This window comes from Oreochromis niloticus, linkage group LG2 (assembly GCF_001858045.2).
Source record: "Oreochromis niloticus isolate F11D_XX linkage group LG2, O_niloticus_UMD_NMBU, whole genome shotgun sequence".
NCBI classification, from domain to species: domain Eukaryota; kingdom Metazoa; phylum Chordata; class Actinopteri; order Cichliformes; family Cichlidae; genus Oreochromis; species Oreochromis niloticus.
In genome coordinates, this window is record NC_031966.2 from 33,081,258 (window position 1) to 33,099,595 (window position 18,338).

The 18,338-nt window shown below is 40.9% G+C and overlaps 1 protein-coding gene across 3 annotated transcripts in view; it reads right to left on the reverse strand.

Moving 5' to 3' along the window:
- Positions 1 to 12,850: 12,850 nt before the first annotated feature.
- Positions 12,851 to 18,338, reverse strand: part of aff2 (AF4/FMR2 family, member 2) — a 188,155-nt gene continuing 182,667 nt past the window's right edge. For all 3 annotated transcript variants that reach the window (XM_019346511.2, XM_019346508.2, XM_025898390.1), the window contains one exon: positions 12,851 to 16,878. In XM_019346511.2, the coding sequence (XP_019202056.1) occupies positions 16,757 to 16,878 (122 nt within the window). In that variant the 3' untranslated portion in view covers positions 12,851 to 16,756. The remainder of the gene's footprint in view (positions 16,879 to 18,338) is intronic.

Genomic DNA, 18,338 nt, shown 5'->3' on the forward strand with positions numbered 1-18,338 from the left:
ACTTTCAGAAAGACATCTACTTTGATAAAGTCTACTCTCCACTGCTGTGTAATCAATTATTGTAAATGTAAATGTTATCAGGAAATGATCAGACAGCAGAGGGTTTTCAGGAAACACTGTTAAATGTTCAGTTTCTATTTCATATGTTAAAACAAGATCTAGAGTGTGATTAAAGTGGTGGGTGGGTTCTTTTACATTTTGAGAGAAGCCAATTGAGTCTAATAACAGATTAAATGCCATGTTGAGGCTGTCATTTGTAGCATCTACATGGATGTTAAAATCACCCACAATAATTATTTTATCTGAGCTGAGCACTAAATCAGATAAAAAGTCTGAGAAATCAGAGAGAAACTCTGTGTAAGGCCCAGGTGGACAATAGATGATAACAAGTAAGACTGGTTTCTGAGTTTTACAGCTGGGGTGGACGAGGCTAAGCATCAGGCTTTCAAATGAATTAAAAGTCTGTCTGGGTCTTTCGTTAATTAATAGGCTGGTGTGAAAAATTGCTGCCACACCGCCCCCTCGGCCTGTGCTTCGGGATTTCTGGTAGTTAGAATGACTCGGGGGTGTTGATTCATTTAAACTAACATACTCATCCTGCTGCAACCAGGTTTCTGTAAGGCAGAGTAAATCGATTTGTTGATCAATTATTAAGTCATGTACTAACAGAGACTTGGAGGAGAGAGACCTAATATTTAATAATCCACATTTCACTGTTTTACTCGTTGGTTCAGATGTGGATACTGTATTGTTCTTTCTTTGTGATTTTTTATGTTTAAGTTGTTTATTGCTGGTTTTTGGTTTGTTTTTTGTCTTTTTGGGAGCTGACACAGTCTCAATGGAGATGGGTTTTTGGGGGGGTAGCAGGAGGAGAGAAGCTGCAGAGAGGCGTGTAAGACTGCAACTCTGCTTCCTGGTCCCAACTCTGGATAGTCATATTTTGGGGGGTTTAATAAATTTGTCCATATTTCTAGAAATGAGAGCTGCTCCATCCAAAGTGGGATGGATGCCGTCTCTCCTAACAAGACCAGGTTTCCTCCAGAAGGTTTGCCAATTATCTATGAAGCCCACATCGTTTCTGGGACACCACTCAGACAGCCAGCAATTTAAGGAGAACATGCGGCTAAACATGTCACTCCTGGTCTGATTGGGGAGGGGACCAGAGAAAACTACAGAGTCCGACATTGTTTTGGCAAAGTTACACACCGATTCAATATTGATTTTAGTGACCTCCGATTGGCGTAACCGGGTGTCATTACTGCCGACGTGAATTATGATCTTACTGTATTTACGTTTACCCTTAGCCAGCAGTTTTAAATTTCCTTCAATGTCGCCTGCTCTGGCCCCTGGAAGACAACTGACTATGGTTGCCGGTGTCTCTAGCTTCACATGTCTGAGAACAGAATCACCAATGACCAGAGTTTGACCCCCGGCGGGTGTGTCGCCGAGTGGGGAAAAACGGTTAGACACATGAACAGGTTGGTGGTGTACCTGGGGCTTCAGTTTAAGACTATGCTTCCTCCTCACCGTCACCCAGCCGCCCTCTTTCCCCAGCTGCTTGGGGTCTGCCGGGGAACAGCTAGCGGGGCCTACGCTATCTTCGGCTGCACCAGCTACAGGGGCCTGGCTAGCTACGGGTGAATGAAGGGTGCGAAGCCGAGTCTCCAATTCAGTAATCCTGGCCTCCAGAGCTGCAAATATGCTACATTTGTTACAAGTATCATTACTGCTAAAGGAGGCCGAGGAGTAACTAAACATCTGACACAATGAGCAGGAAAGTGCAGGAGGGACAGGTGAAGTAGCCATGGTGCTAACGAGTCGGCTACGAGCTAAGCTAAGCTAGCGAAACAGTACAGACATAGTGAGTGAATACTTTGGCCAATGTTCCCTCTAAGCTGCGCACGTGCGCAATTGCGCACTGCTGGCACGGTCTCTGCGCACAGAAAATCTGTGTTGCGCACAAAAAATTTTAACCTGAATTGAAATTAAAATTAATACTTTAACAATTCTGTTTTGCAGTGTTAGTCAGTGAGTGACTGGCTGCTCCCATATTGTATTAGAACGATGCCACCTTATCCTATAGTCCAGCCATTAATGCGATTTACATTCGTATATACGCAGCTAATCAACGTGGTTGACAGGCTATGACAGCGTCCTTATGTGCCAACACCGGTCTTTTAGCTGGCAAAGCGGCGTGGCTGATGTGCAGTGAAGCCACGTTAATGACAACGTGTACAACCTTTGGAGATGTGAGCAGGACAGACGGAACAATTGACGGAAAAAGTGTGGACTTTATACAAGTTTTTAAATTGTGTTGATCGGCCACGTAAAACCAGAGTTATGATAAAAATATCTGCAATGTTTGGTTTCCTTCCTGAATACTATCGTTGTTTATATTTACTGCGGGAAGAAACGGTAAAAACGGCGTTTTATAAGAAAAAAGGCTCGAAAGCACTCTCCGCCTGTGAGCAAAAACAAACTCCACCCCCCTCTCCCTTTCCTATTCGTCCAAAAAAGTACCATGTCGACCAATCAAAAAATGATATGGCAACGTGGCATCTAGTTGTTAAGAAACGGGGGGAAGTTTTAGGAGTGACGGCGGTGCTTTGATATGTGAGAGATTTGCGACGTTTAGCACAAATCTTGTGTAGTTAGTGTGTAGTTAGTGTGTAGTTAGTGTGTAGTGTAGTTTTGTTGTGTGTGTCAGAACAATGAGGCGGCTGCTGAGTGTTACAGGTGTTACAGCAGTGATACATCTCCTGTTGTCAGGCCTGCAGGTATCAGGCTGTTGTTCTCCTTTATCTCATAGTGGACAGAAATTATTTTTTGGAGTGGCACAAATAATTTGTGTGGCATCAGATTTGATGCAGAACAGCTGATTGTTCTGTAAATAGTTTGAAATGTTTATTTAAAAACGCCTTGGCTGCATTTAAAAAAAAAATAGCTGCAAAAATCTTTGTTGTTTGCCAAACTGAGTTACTTTTTTGAAGAAGTAACTATATAATTAATTGCCCAGCATTGGTCATTATATACTGTATTTTGCAGACAGAGTGTTACAGACTCTCTCCCAGACCACAGACTCATAATACAAGTCAGAGCTTTTTTTAAAAAGAAAGAAAGTTGTGTTTTCAAAATTGGAGTTCAAGTTATTTTTATTTCCAATAGTGTTAACATACTACACAGGTCAATGACTAGATTTTTTTTACATTTTCATTGTAAGTGGGCTAAAGCAGTTAATTAAAAGTAGTCTAACATAAATGTAAATGCTGTAATTTGATTATTTTAATAAACCATGTAACTTGGATGGATTAGATGCCGGCGTGACCACAGTGCACACGTCTGACGTCGCTCACAGTGGTCCAAGGGACGCTCAGGGAGTTTGTGTGTTCGCTCAGACACATGAAAAATTAGAGGGAACATTGACTTTGGCTATAAATTAGGTAGTGAGTACACAGAAAGTGTGCTTCAGATGAAGCACGTGAAGATTATACTATAAAAAAAGGAATGTGTTTATGTATTTAAAAGTTTTTAATTAAATTGCTAAGCAGATAAGCTACTCAAAAAACACCACTGTGTTTGAGCAGGAACAGGAAGTGATACCGCAGAGAGAGCGAACACCGTGACAGCGCCACCAAGAGGATGGTGGCTACAGTTTACAGTTTAAGTGTGGCTTCTTGTTCACTTGTTCTTCTAAGACAGTCATGAGATAAGTAACCTGAATGAATATTGCCTGAAATCTTATATTGTTGATTTTAGACTCACAAAATGTTATAACATTCCACTTATTTGGGGCTTTTGGTCTATTAAAATGCACACTGTCATCATTAAAATAAACCTTAAAGCATTTTCCTGGACCACAGCCTTTCCTGACCCTGAACGCAGACATCTGCATGGAGCATTGCGGAAGCAGCCGATTAGAAGTTGGACAAGATGCAATATGTTGCCTGTCAGTGTGAAACTAGTTTAATCAGGAGTCATTCAATTAGAGCTGACGAGCTCTTACCTCGTTAGCGCCTCTGGAGCTGCGAACCACAGAGCTAAATAGAAAAACTCTCAGTTTTAACAAAATCACTTGGCAAAGAATGAGGGGGAGGGGCGGCCTATTAAAACTGCCACTCTGCAGATTGAGACGGAGGGAATGGATTAGTGAGTGGGTTTCTGTAATGAAACTGAATGGCTGTAATCAGCTCTTTGGTGGGAGCTGGTGACTGGTTGGTGGTTTTAACAAAAAGGGAAAAATACATTTTGAGTGAGGTGTTAGTTAGAGCAATGACAGACTGTTGTGTGGAACATGAAATCAATAAATATGAGAGAGAAAAAAGAATTCAAGATGTTACATCAGTGATTCAGGAACGCAGCAGGAGTTTTTTCATTTATGGTACTGAAAAGGTAAAAATTATGTTCTGATAGCAGAAAAACTACTTTTTTCTCTCTTGATCGTTGATTGGGGTTAGGGTGAGGGTGGATGGGTAGAGAAAGGCGGCGACTAGTCATTTCTATGAAGCTTTGAATTCCCATTAGCATGAAATCACTCAAAGCAGTTGTTCATTTTGTTCAGTATAACCATTAAGGAGAGACTGTCAGCTGGTAGAGGAAGCCTCAGAGTTGCAGTATCTGTGGGTGGCTGGCCTCTCCCTTAGAGTCAGGGTGAGAAGTTCAGCCATCCAGGAGAGGCTTAGAGTAGAGCCGCTGCTCCTCCACATCGAAAGGAGCCAATTGAGGTGGTTCGGGCATCAGACAAGGATGCCTCCTGGGTGAAGTATGTCCCACCGGGAGGAGGCCCCGGGGCAGACCCAGGACACGCTGGAGAGATTACATCTTTCAGCTGGCCTGGGAACGCCTGGGTGTTCCCCCGGATAAGCTGGAGGAGGTGGCTGGGGAGAGGGAGGTCTCGGCTTCTCTGCTTAGGCTGCTGCCCCCGCGACCCGGCCCGTGATAAGCGGAAGGAGATGGATGGATGGATATTAGGAAGACTAATGGCGCAAAGGTAAGACTTAAACCTTTTCTACATATAAAGTTGGTCACTAGTAGATGTTCTAGGCTCCAGTTGGGTAGGGACCTGTTTGTAGGTATGTCTTACCACCCTGCTATATGTACAGTAATGTGAAAAAAAAAAAAAGTTTCATCTGGACTCTGCAGTCTTGTGGAAAAGCCTTCCACATCATTTTGGAGGACTTTTTCATTTTATTGATTTATGTTGTTTTACAATGTTGTTTGAGGTTTCCAGGCGTTTGATTATGCACAGCTCCCTCACTGGTCCCACTGCAGCATTTTAATTGGTTGAAGTCTGGACTTTGGGCCACTTCAACGTGCTGCTGCTGTCCTTTGGATCAATGTTGGCCTCACATTTGAATCTAGAATCCAGTTCGTAGTCAATTCAATGACTCAAACCTAAGCTGTGCTGCCAGGTTCTGTTTAGAGAGAGAAGAGGCTTTCTCCTGGTGACCCTTCCAAACAAGCTTGTTCAGTGTTTTTATAATTATGCTGTCATGAACTTTAGTATTTAACATGCTAACTGAGGCTGACTGTCTGACCTTGGGGTGAATGTGCTCAGACAGAAGATTGTGGTATTGTGTTAACACACACCTGAACTGGCGCTAACACTTATTGATGATCAGTTAGTCAAGTGCATGTCATCAGCAGCACCTGGCTGCTATGTAGCTCCTTAATCCCAATGGAAGTAGAAAGAAAGTGCTTAGTTTTTCACAGCGCTGCAGAGTCCTGTGAAACATTTCCAGAAAACTTTCACATAGCTATAAATATCTGTATGTACAGGGTGGGCCATTTATAAAGATACACCATAATAAAATGGGAATGGTTGGTGATATTAAAGTCCTGTTTGTGGCACATTAGTATATGTGAGGGGGCAAACTCCTCAAGATGGGTGGTGACCATGGTGGCCATTTAGAAGTCGGCCATCTTGGATACAACTTTTGTTTTTTCAATAGGAAGAGGGCCATGTGACACATCAAACTTATTGGTAATGTCACAAGAAAAACAATGGTGTGCTTGGTTTCAATGTAACTTTATTCTTTCATGAGTTATTTACAAGTTTCTGACCACTTATAAAATGTGTTCACTGTGCTGCCCATTGTGTTGGATTGTCAATGCAACCCTCTTCTCCCACTCTTCACACACTATAGCAACACCGCAGGAGAAATGCCAGCACAGGCATCCAGTATCCGTAGTTTCAGGTGCTGCACATCTCGTATCTTCACACCATAGACAATTGCCTTCAGATGACCCCAAAGATAAAAGTCTAAGGGGGTCAGATCGGGAGACCTTGGGGGCCATTCAACTGGCCCACGACGACCAATCCACTTTCCAGGAAACTGTTCATCTGGGAATGCTCGGACCTGGCACCCATAATGTGGTGGTGCACCATCTTGCTGGAAAAACTCAGGGAACGTGCCAGCTTCAGTGCATAAAGAGGGAAACACATCATCATGTAGCAGTTTCAAATATCCAGTGGCCTTGAGGTTTCCATTGATGAAGAATGGACCCACTATCGTTGTACCCCATATACCACACCAAACCATCACTTTTGTTGTTCCAACAGTCTTGGAGGGATCCATCCAATGTGGGTTAGTGTCAGACCAATAGCGGTGGTTTTGTTTGTTAACTTCACCATTCACATAAAAGTTTGCCTCATCACTGAACAAAATCTTCTGCATGAACTGAGGGTCCTGTTTCAATTTTTGTTTTGCCCATTCTGCAAATTCTGTGCGCCGATCTGGGTCATCCTCGTTGAGATGCTGCAGTAGCCGGAGTTTGTAAGGGTGCCATTTGTGAGTAGCTAATATCCGCTGAAGGGATGTTCGACTTATGCCACTCTCCAGTGACATGCGGTGAATGCTACGCTGTGGGCTCTTGCTGAATGAAGCTAGGACAGCCACTGATGTTTCTTCATTAGTGACAGTTTTCTTGCGTCCACATTTTGGCAAATCCAACACTGAACCAGTTTCACGAAACTTAGCAAGCAGTTTGCTAACTGTAGCATGGGAGATGGGTGGTCTCGTAGGGTGTCTTGCATTGAAATCTGCTGCAATGACCCGGTTACTGCGTTCACCAGATATCAACACAATTTCGATCCGCTCCTCACATGTTAACCTCTTCGACATGTCAATGGCTGTGAACAAAGAGAAACTTGTAAATAACTCATGAAAGAATAAAGTTACATTGAAACCAAGCACACCATTGTTTTTCTTGTGACATTACCAATAAGTTTGATGTGTCACATGGCCCTCTTCCTATTGGAAAAACAAAAGTTGTATCCAAGATGGCCGACTTCTAAATGGCCACCATGGTCACCACCCATCTTGAGGAGTTTGCCCCCTCACATATACTAATGTGCCACAAACAGGACTTTAATATCACCAACCATTCCCATGTTATTACGGTGTATCCATATAAATGGCCCACCCTGTATATCTTTACTATCCTGTCATCTCTCTATCAGGGGTATGCCTCACTGCCATTGGTATTTCATGGTTATTTCATGTGGGACATGCCCACATGAAATAACCATTAGTGACCTTGCTGTCACAGCAGGTCACTGACTTTCACTTTTTCTGGTGTCTGGTTGCTCAATTGTTGCTAGACTCTTCCTTGACTTGTTTAGCTGAAAGTTTCCTGTAAACACACAAAGCTGGCTTAATACTGCTGTTAGAAACAGGACAGAAAAAACATTTATTTCAGAAACGTACAGATCTCATCTTACTAATATTTATTCTTCTCTCCACTTGAAATCTAGGCATTGTTTTTCAAAAAGCCTGCATTTGAATATACATTTAAAATGGGCCGTCTGCTTCTCAAAGTCAAGTCTAGCATTCTTTGATGCCGGGCTTTTATTCACACAGTCTGTAAGAATATAACATAGGAATGGATAATGAGCTTTCCCCAACTCGTCTGTGCTTTGGGACCGCTCACAAAGGGGGTGGAGGCGGGTGGGGGTTTGCACATCGGCTATCTTGATCACAGCGCCAGTCCACATGTAAAAGTCGATAGCAGCAGCGCGCATGAAGGTTCCAGTGCTCATGCCCCATTAGCTGTGTTTCTAACCAGCTTTCTCAACACCCTACGGAAGCTTCACAGAGAATAAATCCAAGGAGTTTTTGGTAAACACAGAGGTGGACTTGTGCTGCCTTCCATTACTTAAACTAATTAATAAATGATGTGTTAAAGATATCGTGATCCTTGCCGGCGCTCCTTCGATCGTGCATTTTTGTCTTTTATTCAAATCATGGTTACTTCTTAAATGTAAGAGTCTGTTTCTAAGCCAAACCGTATCTGAGAGCCTATTTGACTGCATGGTTACCTGTGGCAATTAAAGCTATAAATCTAAGCTGTCGGTGTTTTGCCTCTGCACCAAGGACACGCACATGCACTGAGAGCAGGATATCTGAAGGCCTGAAAATAGGGTTTCCACCTCCTTATTCATTTATGGAAACACCGAATTAGACGGGATTTACGTCTCAGAGAAAATAGACTTTTTTTTTTGTCCTTGGTTCTTTTCATTTCTCTCTCACACTCTGAGGTCCATCTCTCTTTTCCGCCATCACGCACACGGCCCGCTTATTCCCTCTTGAATTCTAATGCGCGGCTACATTCAATGAATTAATCATGCATGGTGAAGTAGGCTAATAGTTGCTATGATGTAGAGTAAGAGTTCATTAGTGCTAATAAGAAGACTAGCTTGGCTCTTAAAATCTACGTCAGAGCCGCTCTTTTATTTATAAAAGAATCTTGAGTGTAAAATTTGGCTGATTTGGTTCATTAGGGAAAAAACACACTTGCTGGAACCTTTGCATATGTCTCAGCCTTCTGCTGCCTCTACTTGCGATGTCAAAGTGAGGTTCAGCACATCCTTGCAAGGCAACTTTAAAGACCTCAGCCCGAATGCAATAAAAAAGACAGAAAGAAGACAGTGATTACGGCAGGATGGCTGCTTCAAACAGATTTTAATCCATATTTTAGAGACATTAAATATTTAAAAACAATGGAACTGCATCACAACTTTTGATCATCACATAGAACAACTTCATTATAAAAAGAACCATAGAAAAGGCCAAAAGATAGCACTGATAGAAACAGAAAAAAACTGTGCAACACATTTAGAAATACAATGCAATCCGTGTTGGACAGAACTTTTATTTTGTCGAGTTCTTTACAATGTTTCGTTATGCCAGTGATGTACATCAGATTCACAGACAGATTAGTCAGGCTGGATCAGAGGCACTGTGCTGCTGCTGTACCACCAATGTCAGGCTTCAGATACACAGTCTTAAACTTATTTGGTTGCCTAACTAACACGTCACAGTTTGGATTTAAGCATTTTAACGTCACTGAATACCACACGTGGTGTACGCTGTATTCATGTGGTGGGAATTCAGCCATGTGCTTTATTGCACTAATCAGGAAGATGGTGCTATTCTTCCAGCGCAACACAGGTGAAAGAGAAAAAGGCTAGACGAGCTGATGACAATTTTTCACCAATGAATCTTGAGCAATTACACTATTATAGTTTAAAAGCTGCTGCCCTTCTCGAGATTAATTTGGACATTATTAAGAGTCGCGGAGCAGAAACGAGCTTATTCGAGCAACAGTTTTTCACCGCAGGGAACAGAATGACTGAAAACCTTAAAGAAACTTCCTGTTAAATGGGTCGGTTACACTTGGACCGTTTTGATTTCCCACATGATTTAACACTGTTATGTCCCAGGAAGAAAAGCAAAATAGCAATCACAGAAATGCTACACACAAGGCAGTGAAGGCTTCATGGTAGAAGGTCACGTGATCGTAGAAGGAATATCATGGACTATTTGAAAATATGATCTTGCGTTTTCTTTTTTCCACTTTTCCAGTTTACTGTAAAATAGAGAACATGATACAACTGAAGTGTTGATGAAAGTATTAATAGAAATTTTATTTTAGAATAGTATTTTATTTATCCTCGCCAATTAATAAAACCCAAAGTGCTAATTTACAGTAATAAAAGGAAATTAAAGGCATTATAGGAAATGTTCTTGTTGCTTTTCTTTTCAGGACACCACTTTCATGCCAGATGTTTAATATGGGCTCAGAACCATAAGCTCATTAGCCTAGCCTAGCCTAGCCTAGCTAAAATGCTAAAAGTGGGGTTAAAATGGGGTAACGATGCAGCCCCTTAGAACTGCTGGACAGAGACTCCGCCCTCTCTCTCCTGGGGTGTCTCTACTTTTTATTATGAATACACCCATTTTAACTCAATTGCAGAGTGTCACCAAGAGATGGCGCGTTCTTTACTTCTATATTTTTCAAATATTTTGCCATTAACAGAAAGTGGCTAAGTATCGTACTGCAGAGATATTATCTGAAATTGTAGCATGTTTGTGGCCGCCCATGTTTTGAAGGGCTCTGGTTCCAGAAATGACTTTCCCATTTCCACAGATTCAAGCCTTGAACAAAAGGCTTGAATGTTTATTCGAGCCTTGAACCAAGCAAGACAGATATGAAGTCAATCATGACTATGCAGAAGTAGCAGACTGTGTACATAAATACTTTTATTGGTGAACTACCCATCCCATAACTCAAGGCAGACGACTTTAAGGCCCCTCAAATGTAATCCTTTTCTTTTAGTGTTGTATAATAATAATTGTGAATATTATGTTACAGTTTGTGTTGTATGTCGCTGTTAAGATTCTGGTGTAGTACCATTCTGAACCACAAGATGGTGTAGAATGTCAGTATTCATTTATAACTTAGAAATTGTACCCAGATATTAATTTACCACATTTTTCAGACCATAAGGCGCACCGGATTATAAGGCGCATTAAGCTAAACTAAACAGTCAGATAAGTCAAACTTTACTCAACTCATTCTTCTTGCTTCCTCCACTTCCGTATCATTGATTCATTAATGTGGAATTCTATCACAGCTGCTCTATTCCCATGTTGTTGCAGTATATTAATGACTAACCTCGTATTGTGGATGGATTATTTCAGTTGTTCTCCTGACTGAAGTTTGGTCCGTTTACAGCATCCTGCCATGCGATTGCATTTGTCCCTAACCATCGGGAACCCTCACGTTAACTTTTATCGAGTGGAAAAAAGTTAGCGTTCATCCTCCAGCTTCACTGTGTTTATGCTATGCTAACATAGCTGTGTCGCTAGCGATCACGTAGCACATCATTATATACCAGCTAGCCCAACTTCAGTAACCCTACAAACGTCACTGCTGTTTAGTTTTCTGTCTTTATTTATGTTGGAAGTGATAGCAGAGCTGTACGTATTAGTTTTAAGTTTGTGCTGTTTTTAAGCTGTTTAAGCTGTTTTTAAACTTTGAATAGAGACAGGGATGCAGTTTTCCACTGCTTTCTAGCTTAATGCCAAGCTAGGCTAACTTACACTGACGTGAGAGTGGTGCTGATGTATTCATCACTTTGTAAGGCAAATCAGAACATTTCCAGAAATGCCAACTTTTTTTTTTACTAAAGAACAGTCAGAGAGATGCTTGTTGTTTATCTCTTGATTATCGATCATATTTCTTGTTTTTGTGAAGAGCATATTAGCGTCTCCTTCCACTAACCTCAACAAATTCTTATTTATGGGATAATTCTTATTTGTAACACTGCTGCATGACTCTGACAGTAGAACGAATGAGGATGAACACAAAAGAAAAGAAAACATCTCTCTGGTAGATTACAGGAATTTGGGAAGAAAAAATGAAACCCTTTATTATCCTTTTAAATCCTGCTAGTTCATTTACTGTATGAGACAGTTTTGGCAATCAAAGCGAATCTGTGATTTTGTGAAATGCAAACAAATATTAGAGACACTCGTCACTACTGGAGAGATTATCAGTGTATTATCGGCTTGCTACCATCTGCTGTCAAAAAATAAATCAATGTGTTTAGCTCTATTGTAATCACAACAGCAGTGATGATGTTTCTGCCTTTGATAAACAAGTTGACAACTGTGATAATGCAACAGGAGCTAATGGGATATTTAATAAGATGCCAGCAGAATAAAAGGCCATGCTGAGAAAAGTCTGTCTTCAAAATGTTTCAGAATATACCCACATATTGACATTGCATATAAATAAACTGTTGCATGAATTCAACATTTACCATAGCTGTCATGTGACATGTAGCATAGTGGAATGAAACTGATATTTCCCATGTCACAAATGCAATGTTTCTGACTTTTTACAGCATATTATTGTATATTGTACCGCTGCATACAAGAAGAATAAGGGACCATTAAGTGAACTTAACAATAACCATATAGTAACATCACAGTTTCACCATAAAACAAAACAACATCAAACATCATTGAATTGGACTGAGCGACACTGCGGACCAACTATCGACTTGAAACGACTGAGGTCAGAGAGAAACGGTTTGTGGGTAGTGTTTACAGGTTGTTGTAGAAGTTCAGTGGCTCGCTGGGACAATCCTAATTTGGCTTCAAGACCTCAAATAAATACAGAAAACAACTGTAAAAAGCGTTATTGTTAAGCAACAGGAAGTGGAGCTTGGACAGCTGTCTAAATGGTGATTAGTAAGCATTTTAGTCGTTCAGATGAAGAACCATGAGTCCATTTTAAAGGAACAGTTTGACATTTTGGGAAATAGTCTTATTTCCAATGTTTAAACAGTAAAACGCTAGATGTAGCTAGCATCAACATACACATATAAAACATGAACGTAGCTTCTAGGTCAAAAAATTAAGCATTAGACCTGCATTCTCTCTGAAGGCCACCAGGCAGCACTAGCTGTGGTTGCTGTTACCGTATGTTGTATTATGTAAGTCTTGGTTATACTAAGTTTGGATGTGTAGGATAATTTGGTTATGCTCGTTTGCTAACTTACTTAGCTAACTAATTTATGATTAACAAGTAGTTCACCAGTGAGCAAGTGGTTTCACGTTTAAACCCACCCGTCCTTGTGACATCTGGTATTTTGAAACTAAAATCGTGAAAACGCTCATGTTTAGGATGTAAAATGGGATATCATGTTAGCTATGTCCATCTTTTATATCATTTAAAAAGCATAAATTTAGCGTACAACAAAAATAGAGATACCTTTCATTCAAATGTAAACCATTTGATTTTTATTTGTTGTATTAAAGCAAGTTATGTATAGGGGGCATAACCACTTGTTTGATATGGTTTTCACCTACTTTGTTTTAAGCTAGTAGCAATAGCTAGTATTAGCTTCCCAGTTATATCAGTGAATTGTCGATATAGCTCACTAAAAAGGCTAGCTCGTAACTACACAAGCTAGCTTAGCCTCTTCTTTTTTAAAACAGTCACATCTGATTCAAAAACAAAGAAAGATATAAAGCTTCAAAACTGTAGTTTTTGAAGACTGTTGGGTGGTTACGTCAATCTTTTATATACATTCACTGAGCTAGATTTTTCCTTTCTCCATTTAAAATTTTTTACTAATCTACATGAACTAGCTGCTAGTTTTAGGTTCTATATGTCATATACAAATATGAGTTTTTATTCTCAGAAAGAAGTAAGAAAAATATTCCCAAAATGTCCACCTATTTCTTTAAGGTTTAATGTTCTTGAGGTTTCAGACTGTTTAAATGGCTGTGTATTTTCATGAGACGTCGACCTTTTCAACACTGCATGTGACTTATGTAACAAGAAATATACTTTTTTTTTTTGTTTGTCAAAATGGACACAAGTAGTTCTTGGTCTGAAGCTATCATTTATTGCATGCGATGACTTAAAATTTTCAGGCATTTCAGACAAACCTATACTTGCTCAAACCGTCAAAAAGAGAAAACACAGCAACAGATGCTAATTTGGCACATTATCGCACGTTTGTTTGTTTCTTTTTTCTTTTTTTTAAAGCCAAACCCTGGTGTCTTCATAAACGCCAGTAAAAAGCTTATGGAAACATTTGATTTTACGAAAAACAATCTCATATTTATACCAATATGGTATGGAAAATCATTTAGATTCATTCTTTGTTTTAAATAAATAGAGCAATTCCCACCGGACACAAATAGAGGCACTTGAGTTTCCTTTTTTTTTTTCCTTTTTTTGTTTTTGTCAAAGTGAAAATTCCATTTCACATCCGCATTGTCTTCCATACACATTCAGCGATGGTCAAATGATCCAAAACTTAAAAATTCATGCTTAATGTGCTGGATTTACAAAGACCATAATAAACTGATTTGGAGTCTTGATGGCGAATGTGGAAACGTAGAAACGGCGTGGTCTCTTGTTTTTAATGCGCCACGATGACTTCAAAATCACTTTGGCGCTTTGTAAATGCAGCTATAGCCTGCGCGCTGGCACACACACGTAGATGCCCCATTTACCTGCTGCACTTCCTCATTCGCTCACATTGAATCATTCACAAGACACAAGAAACACTGTTTTCAGGAGTCACAGTCTGTACATTATTGTACACAAACATCGTTATTGTTCGGTCAGGTAATGATTTTAAATAGACTTCACAATAAGCTGTACACGTATACACACTAATGACACAGCACAACAAATGTGGGGAAACGACTATAAGACACCCGGCAGTTGATTTGATCTCATTACGTGCTGTACAAAGTCACAGATGTAGTTTTTGTTTCTGACATCAGGGCAGAAAAGCCGACGTGACAGTTTCACCCTGTTTACTTGCTCTGCATGTGGGTGGGGGCTTAATTAGAGCCAAATCATACTGAATCTTGTAGTTTTTTCCCCCCAGTAAGTGTTTGACGCCTTAGTTGGTGGGTTACTATGGGAACTAGAACTGAGTGGAATTTCACAAAAGCTCATAACCAGCAAGAGAAGAACCAGACAGATGCTTTATGTGATGGAAGAAAGCCCTTATTTGTAGGTCCAGCAAACTGGGTGTTTGTTCTGGTAACCCACAAAACTGAAACTTGACCCTATACTACAAGACTTTAGATGTTTTTGAAGCTTTGCCCTATCGTACCTGTAATGTAGTTTACAATTTTATTTGGTCAAAAGATCCTCATTTAAATACAAAAATCTCATTAGCAAAGATTCCCTTTTTGCTAGTGCTCGTTTGTTTAAACTGTGTGAATCTCGGGCTTTGCCGGGTGGGAGTGGGGTAGTCTGCCTGTGTGATACTGAGGAGAACCACAAAACCCAACTGCACTGTGTGCTTTTCAGAAATTAAATATGGCATAAAGGTTCTTCCTGAACTGCCAACAAGTTAATTTTGCCATTGTTGAGAGTAACAGTTTATCTTCTTTACTCCCAAATTAAACCAGAATAATAGATATTTTTACTAAACTGAAATGTCATCACGTCACACTACAGTCACACTAGGGAAACTCTGAAACGGTAGCTCTGAAGATGGCGACCAGGTGTCCGACTGCTCAGTCTCCTACTTTGGTGCAATAAGATGGCAAAAAACTGGGAGTCACTTTGCGATTGTGAACGGGGTCAAACTGGCAAATACGTGCAATCTGTTTGTGATAATACAGGGATTAATGGCGATAAATCGGTGAAAATATCAAATCTTTTGCCATCTGTCACAAGTATGTTGCTGTCTACATGCACAGAAATTGACATGAACTGCAGAAGATCATAGACTGGAAACAGAATTCAGAAATTCCTCCACCAAAAGTCACGTAGCTCCTGACGCGGGGGCTCGGCAGTCTCGCTTTGATGTAGGAATATAACCAGAACACAACAACTGTTTGAGTCGAGTTCCCTGTCGCAACTATGTCAAGTTGTGCTCATCTGTGCAGACTGATTGCAATAATCTAATCTGTCTGAGAGCGACTACAGTCAGTCTGAGTTGGACTCTGTTTGGAGACAAGTTGCTGCTCGACGGGCAACCTGTCAACCTGTGCAACTGCCTTGCAACTGGAAGTGGTTAAGCAGAGGTTGAGTGCTGCTCAATCTCTGGGCAACCAGCTGATTGCACCGACTCACTGTAAGTGGAACAAGTTCAGTGCAGTCGCCCATCAACAGCTGATCCTCCTTGTCACAAACAGGTAGCTGTCCTGGTTTTTTTTCTCTAGTGTGACTGAAGCTTTAACTGATTACTAATAACTAACTAATAACTGCAGTAACAAGTCAGGCATAACTGTGTTTTAGACTTTATACACAGAACTAGCAGGTTGTAGCTTTTGGTTGGTTGTTGAGGATCCCTCTTTAAAGACTGAAGATGGAGTGAAATAAAGGAAGTGCAATAAATTTAGCCTCCATTAGCGGTTGTAGCTGAGCCTCGTTAGCAGTGTGGTCCTTAACTAATAGATTGGACTGGTACTCTTCCACTTGGATCAATATCAGCCTAAAGCTTTAATTCTTTCCTAATCATTGACACATTTCTGGTCCACTGCTGGAGGAGATGAGCCTCTGTTGAGCTCTTTCCCTACATTCAGCCTCACACCTGTCTGTTGGAGAATGAACCCATCTCAGTAAAACAGGGAGATTAGGTTGGGAACATGTGTGGTCCCTTCAGGAGTTAAAGCTACAATCACTTGTATGCTGTTGCTCCCCCCCAAAAAAGCAGCATCAGCCAAATTGTTAATATGATCATTTGTATTCTGTGGTTCACAGCTGAAAGTCCCAAACTTAGTTACTGTTCACTCCTAATTAAAGGTGATTTCAGCCCAATTAATCCACCTGGTGCAAGCCATTATATTACCATGCATGGTGTTGAGACATTCAAAGGATCCCAGTGGGAACTGAAGCATCGTTCTGGGTCTCATCTCACTTGTTACCCGAGTTCTAGCTCCCAGCCCATTTCTTCTTTTTCTTAATGTTGGCTCTAGTCCAGTCTTTACAGCAGGTGAGCCTCTATGCGGAGCCAGTGCAGTCCCTGCCTTACGTAGCGAACCAGCTTTGTCATGCTGCTCTGCTGACTCAACGGTTCCATCACAGAGTCCAGCTCCTGGAAGAAATCTACAGGAGGGAGGGAGACAGTGTTACTGAGAGCGCCTCTGTGCTTAAATGAAACACACAAACTACAGCTGGTGTTTTTCCAATGGAGCTGTGGGCAACATGGGGCAAAAGTCAGGCTGGTTCTTTATTCATAGCTGGTCCTACAAGCCACGCCTGGCATCTGTTTTCACTAGTCAACTAGTGTAAATAGTAACGTGAACATTTCTCTGCAAAGGTTTTAAGAGCTTTAACATTCACTTTCATACAGCTCATGTTTATATGGGCGAGCACACAGGAAGCAACTCATCACAAATCGGTTTGGCGCTGGTTGGTTGGTCATTAGTAGACGTTACGGACCCTGGTTGCCACGGTAACCCTCTAACATATTAACATCTCTCATTTGCCAATCCGTGGTATCCTTCACTCTAATTGGTAGTTGCTTCAAACACACGTCTGTGAGCGGAGGAAAATTAAATTTGGGATTATTTTGCCCGTCAACACTTTAAATCACCAAATGTCACTTTCTGCGGTTGCTGCTTACAACATCAGCTCAAGTTGTTTTTTGTGGACACCAGTTTAGACTAGCTTTTAGTCTTAAGGTCATTGCAAACGGAGAAAGTGACGTGAAATTCTGAATTACGCCGAACACGTTGTATTTTTGGCCTCAAAAACAAAAAAACGCACTATGACAAAAGATGAAGTCGACATCGAGCGATGATGAGCTGCTCCTTATATTTCTAAAAAGAAAAGGAAGAAACTGAGATGATTTTGGGTTCATTTAATTCTCAAGAGAAGGCAGCAGGGGGAGGATTTCATGGTTTGATCCAGGAGTTGGTGCTTTGGTTCATATTTCAGGATATCAGTGGGGCAGCTGAGCTGATCTGATGGGGCAGAAAAGTCATTTCTGAGAAACGCCACAGCATCTAGCTGTGTGTCTGAGTAAAACAGTATTATTTTACTATTTGTATATTTAATACTGGTGCAAGTTCTGAGCTACGAGTGCACTTGTTACCAAATGCAGCAACCTGATTGGTCTGATCTGTTTACTTGCATCCTAAAAATCTGAAAAATCAAGCTTGGTCCAAAAAAATAAACGCTGCGAGTTTGAGCATTCGGTGTGAATGGCTCCATTAAGAATAGCCAAATCCGAAAAACAACTTTAACACATGAAATATTTGCACAGGTTTTAGGTTTCCGGTGTGTAAAGGCCTTTAGTCTAAAAAATACAACAAAAACACTCCACAGTGAGTTGGATACAAATGAAAAATGAGTACTTCCACTCAGCGCTCCAGTATGGTAGTAACTTGTAAATCTTAAGCTTGGCTGGCCTGTTTGTGATCCTTCATTGACCTTTGTGACTTTAATGGAAACCATAATTTACACAAAGTCTTTACAGAGGTCGTAGACCAAGTAGAAGCAGGGGGGTGTTCTCGTAGAACCACACCTACAACCATGCAGTCGCCCCCTGCTGGCTGACACTG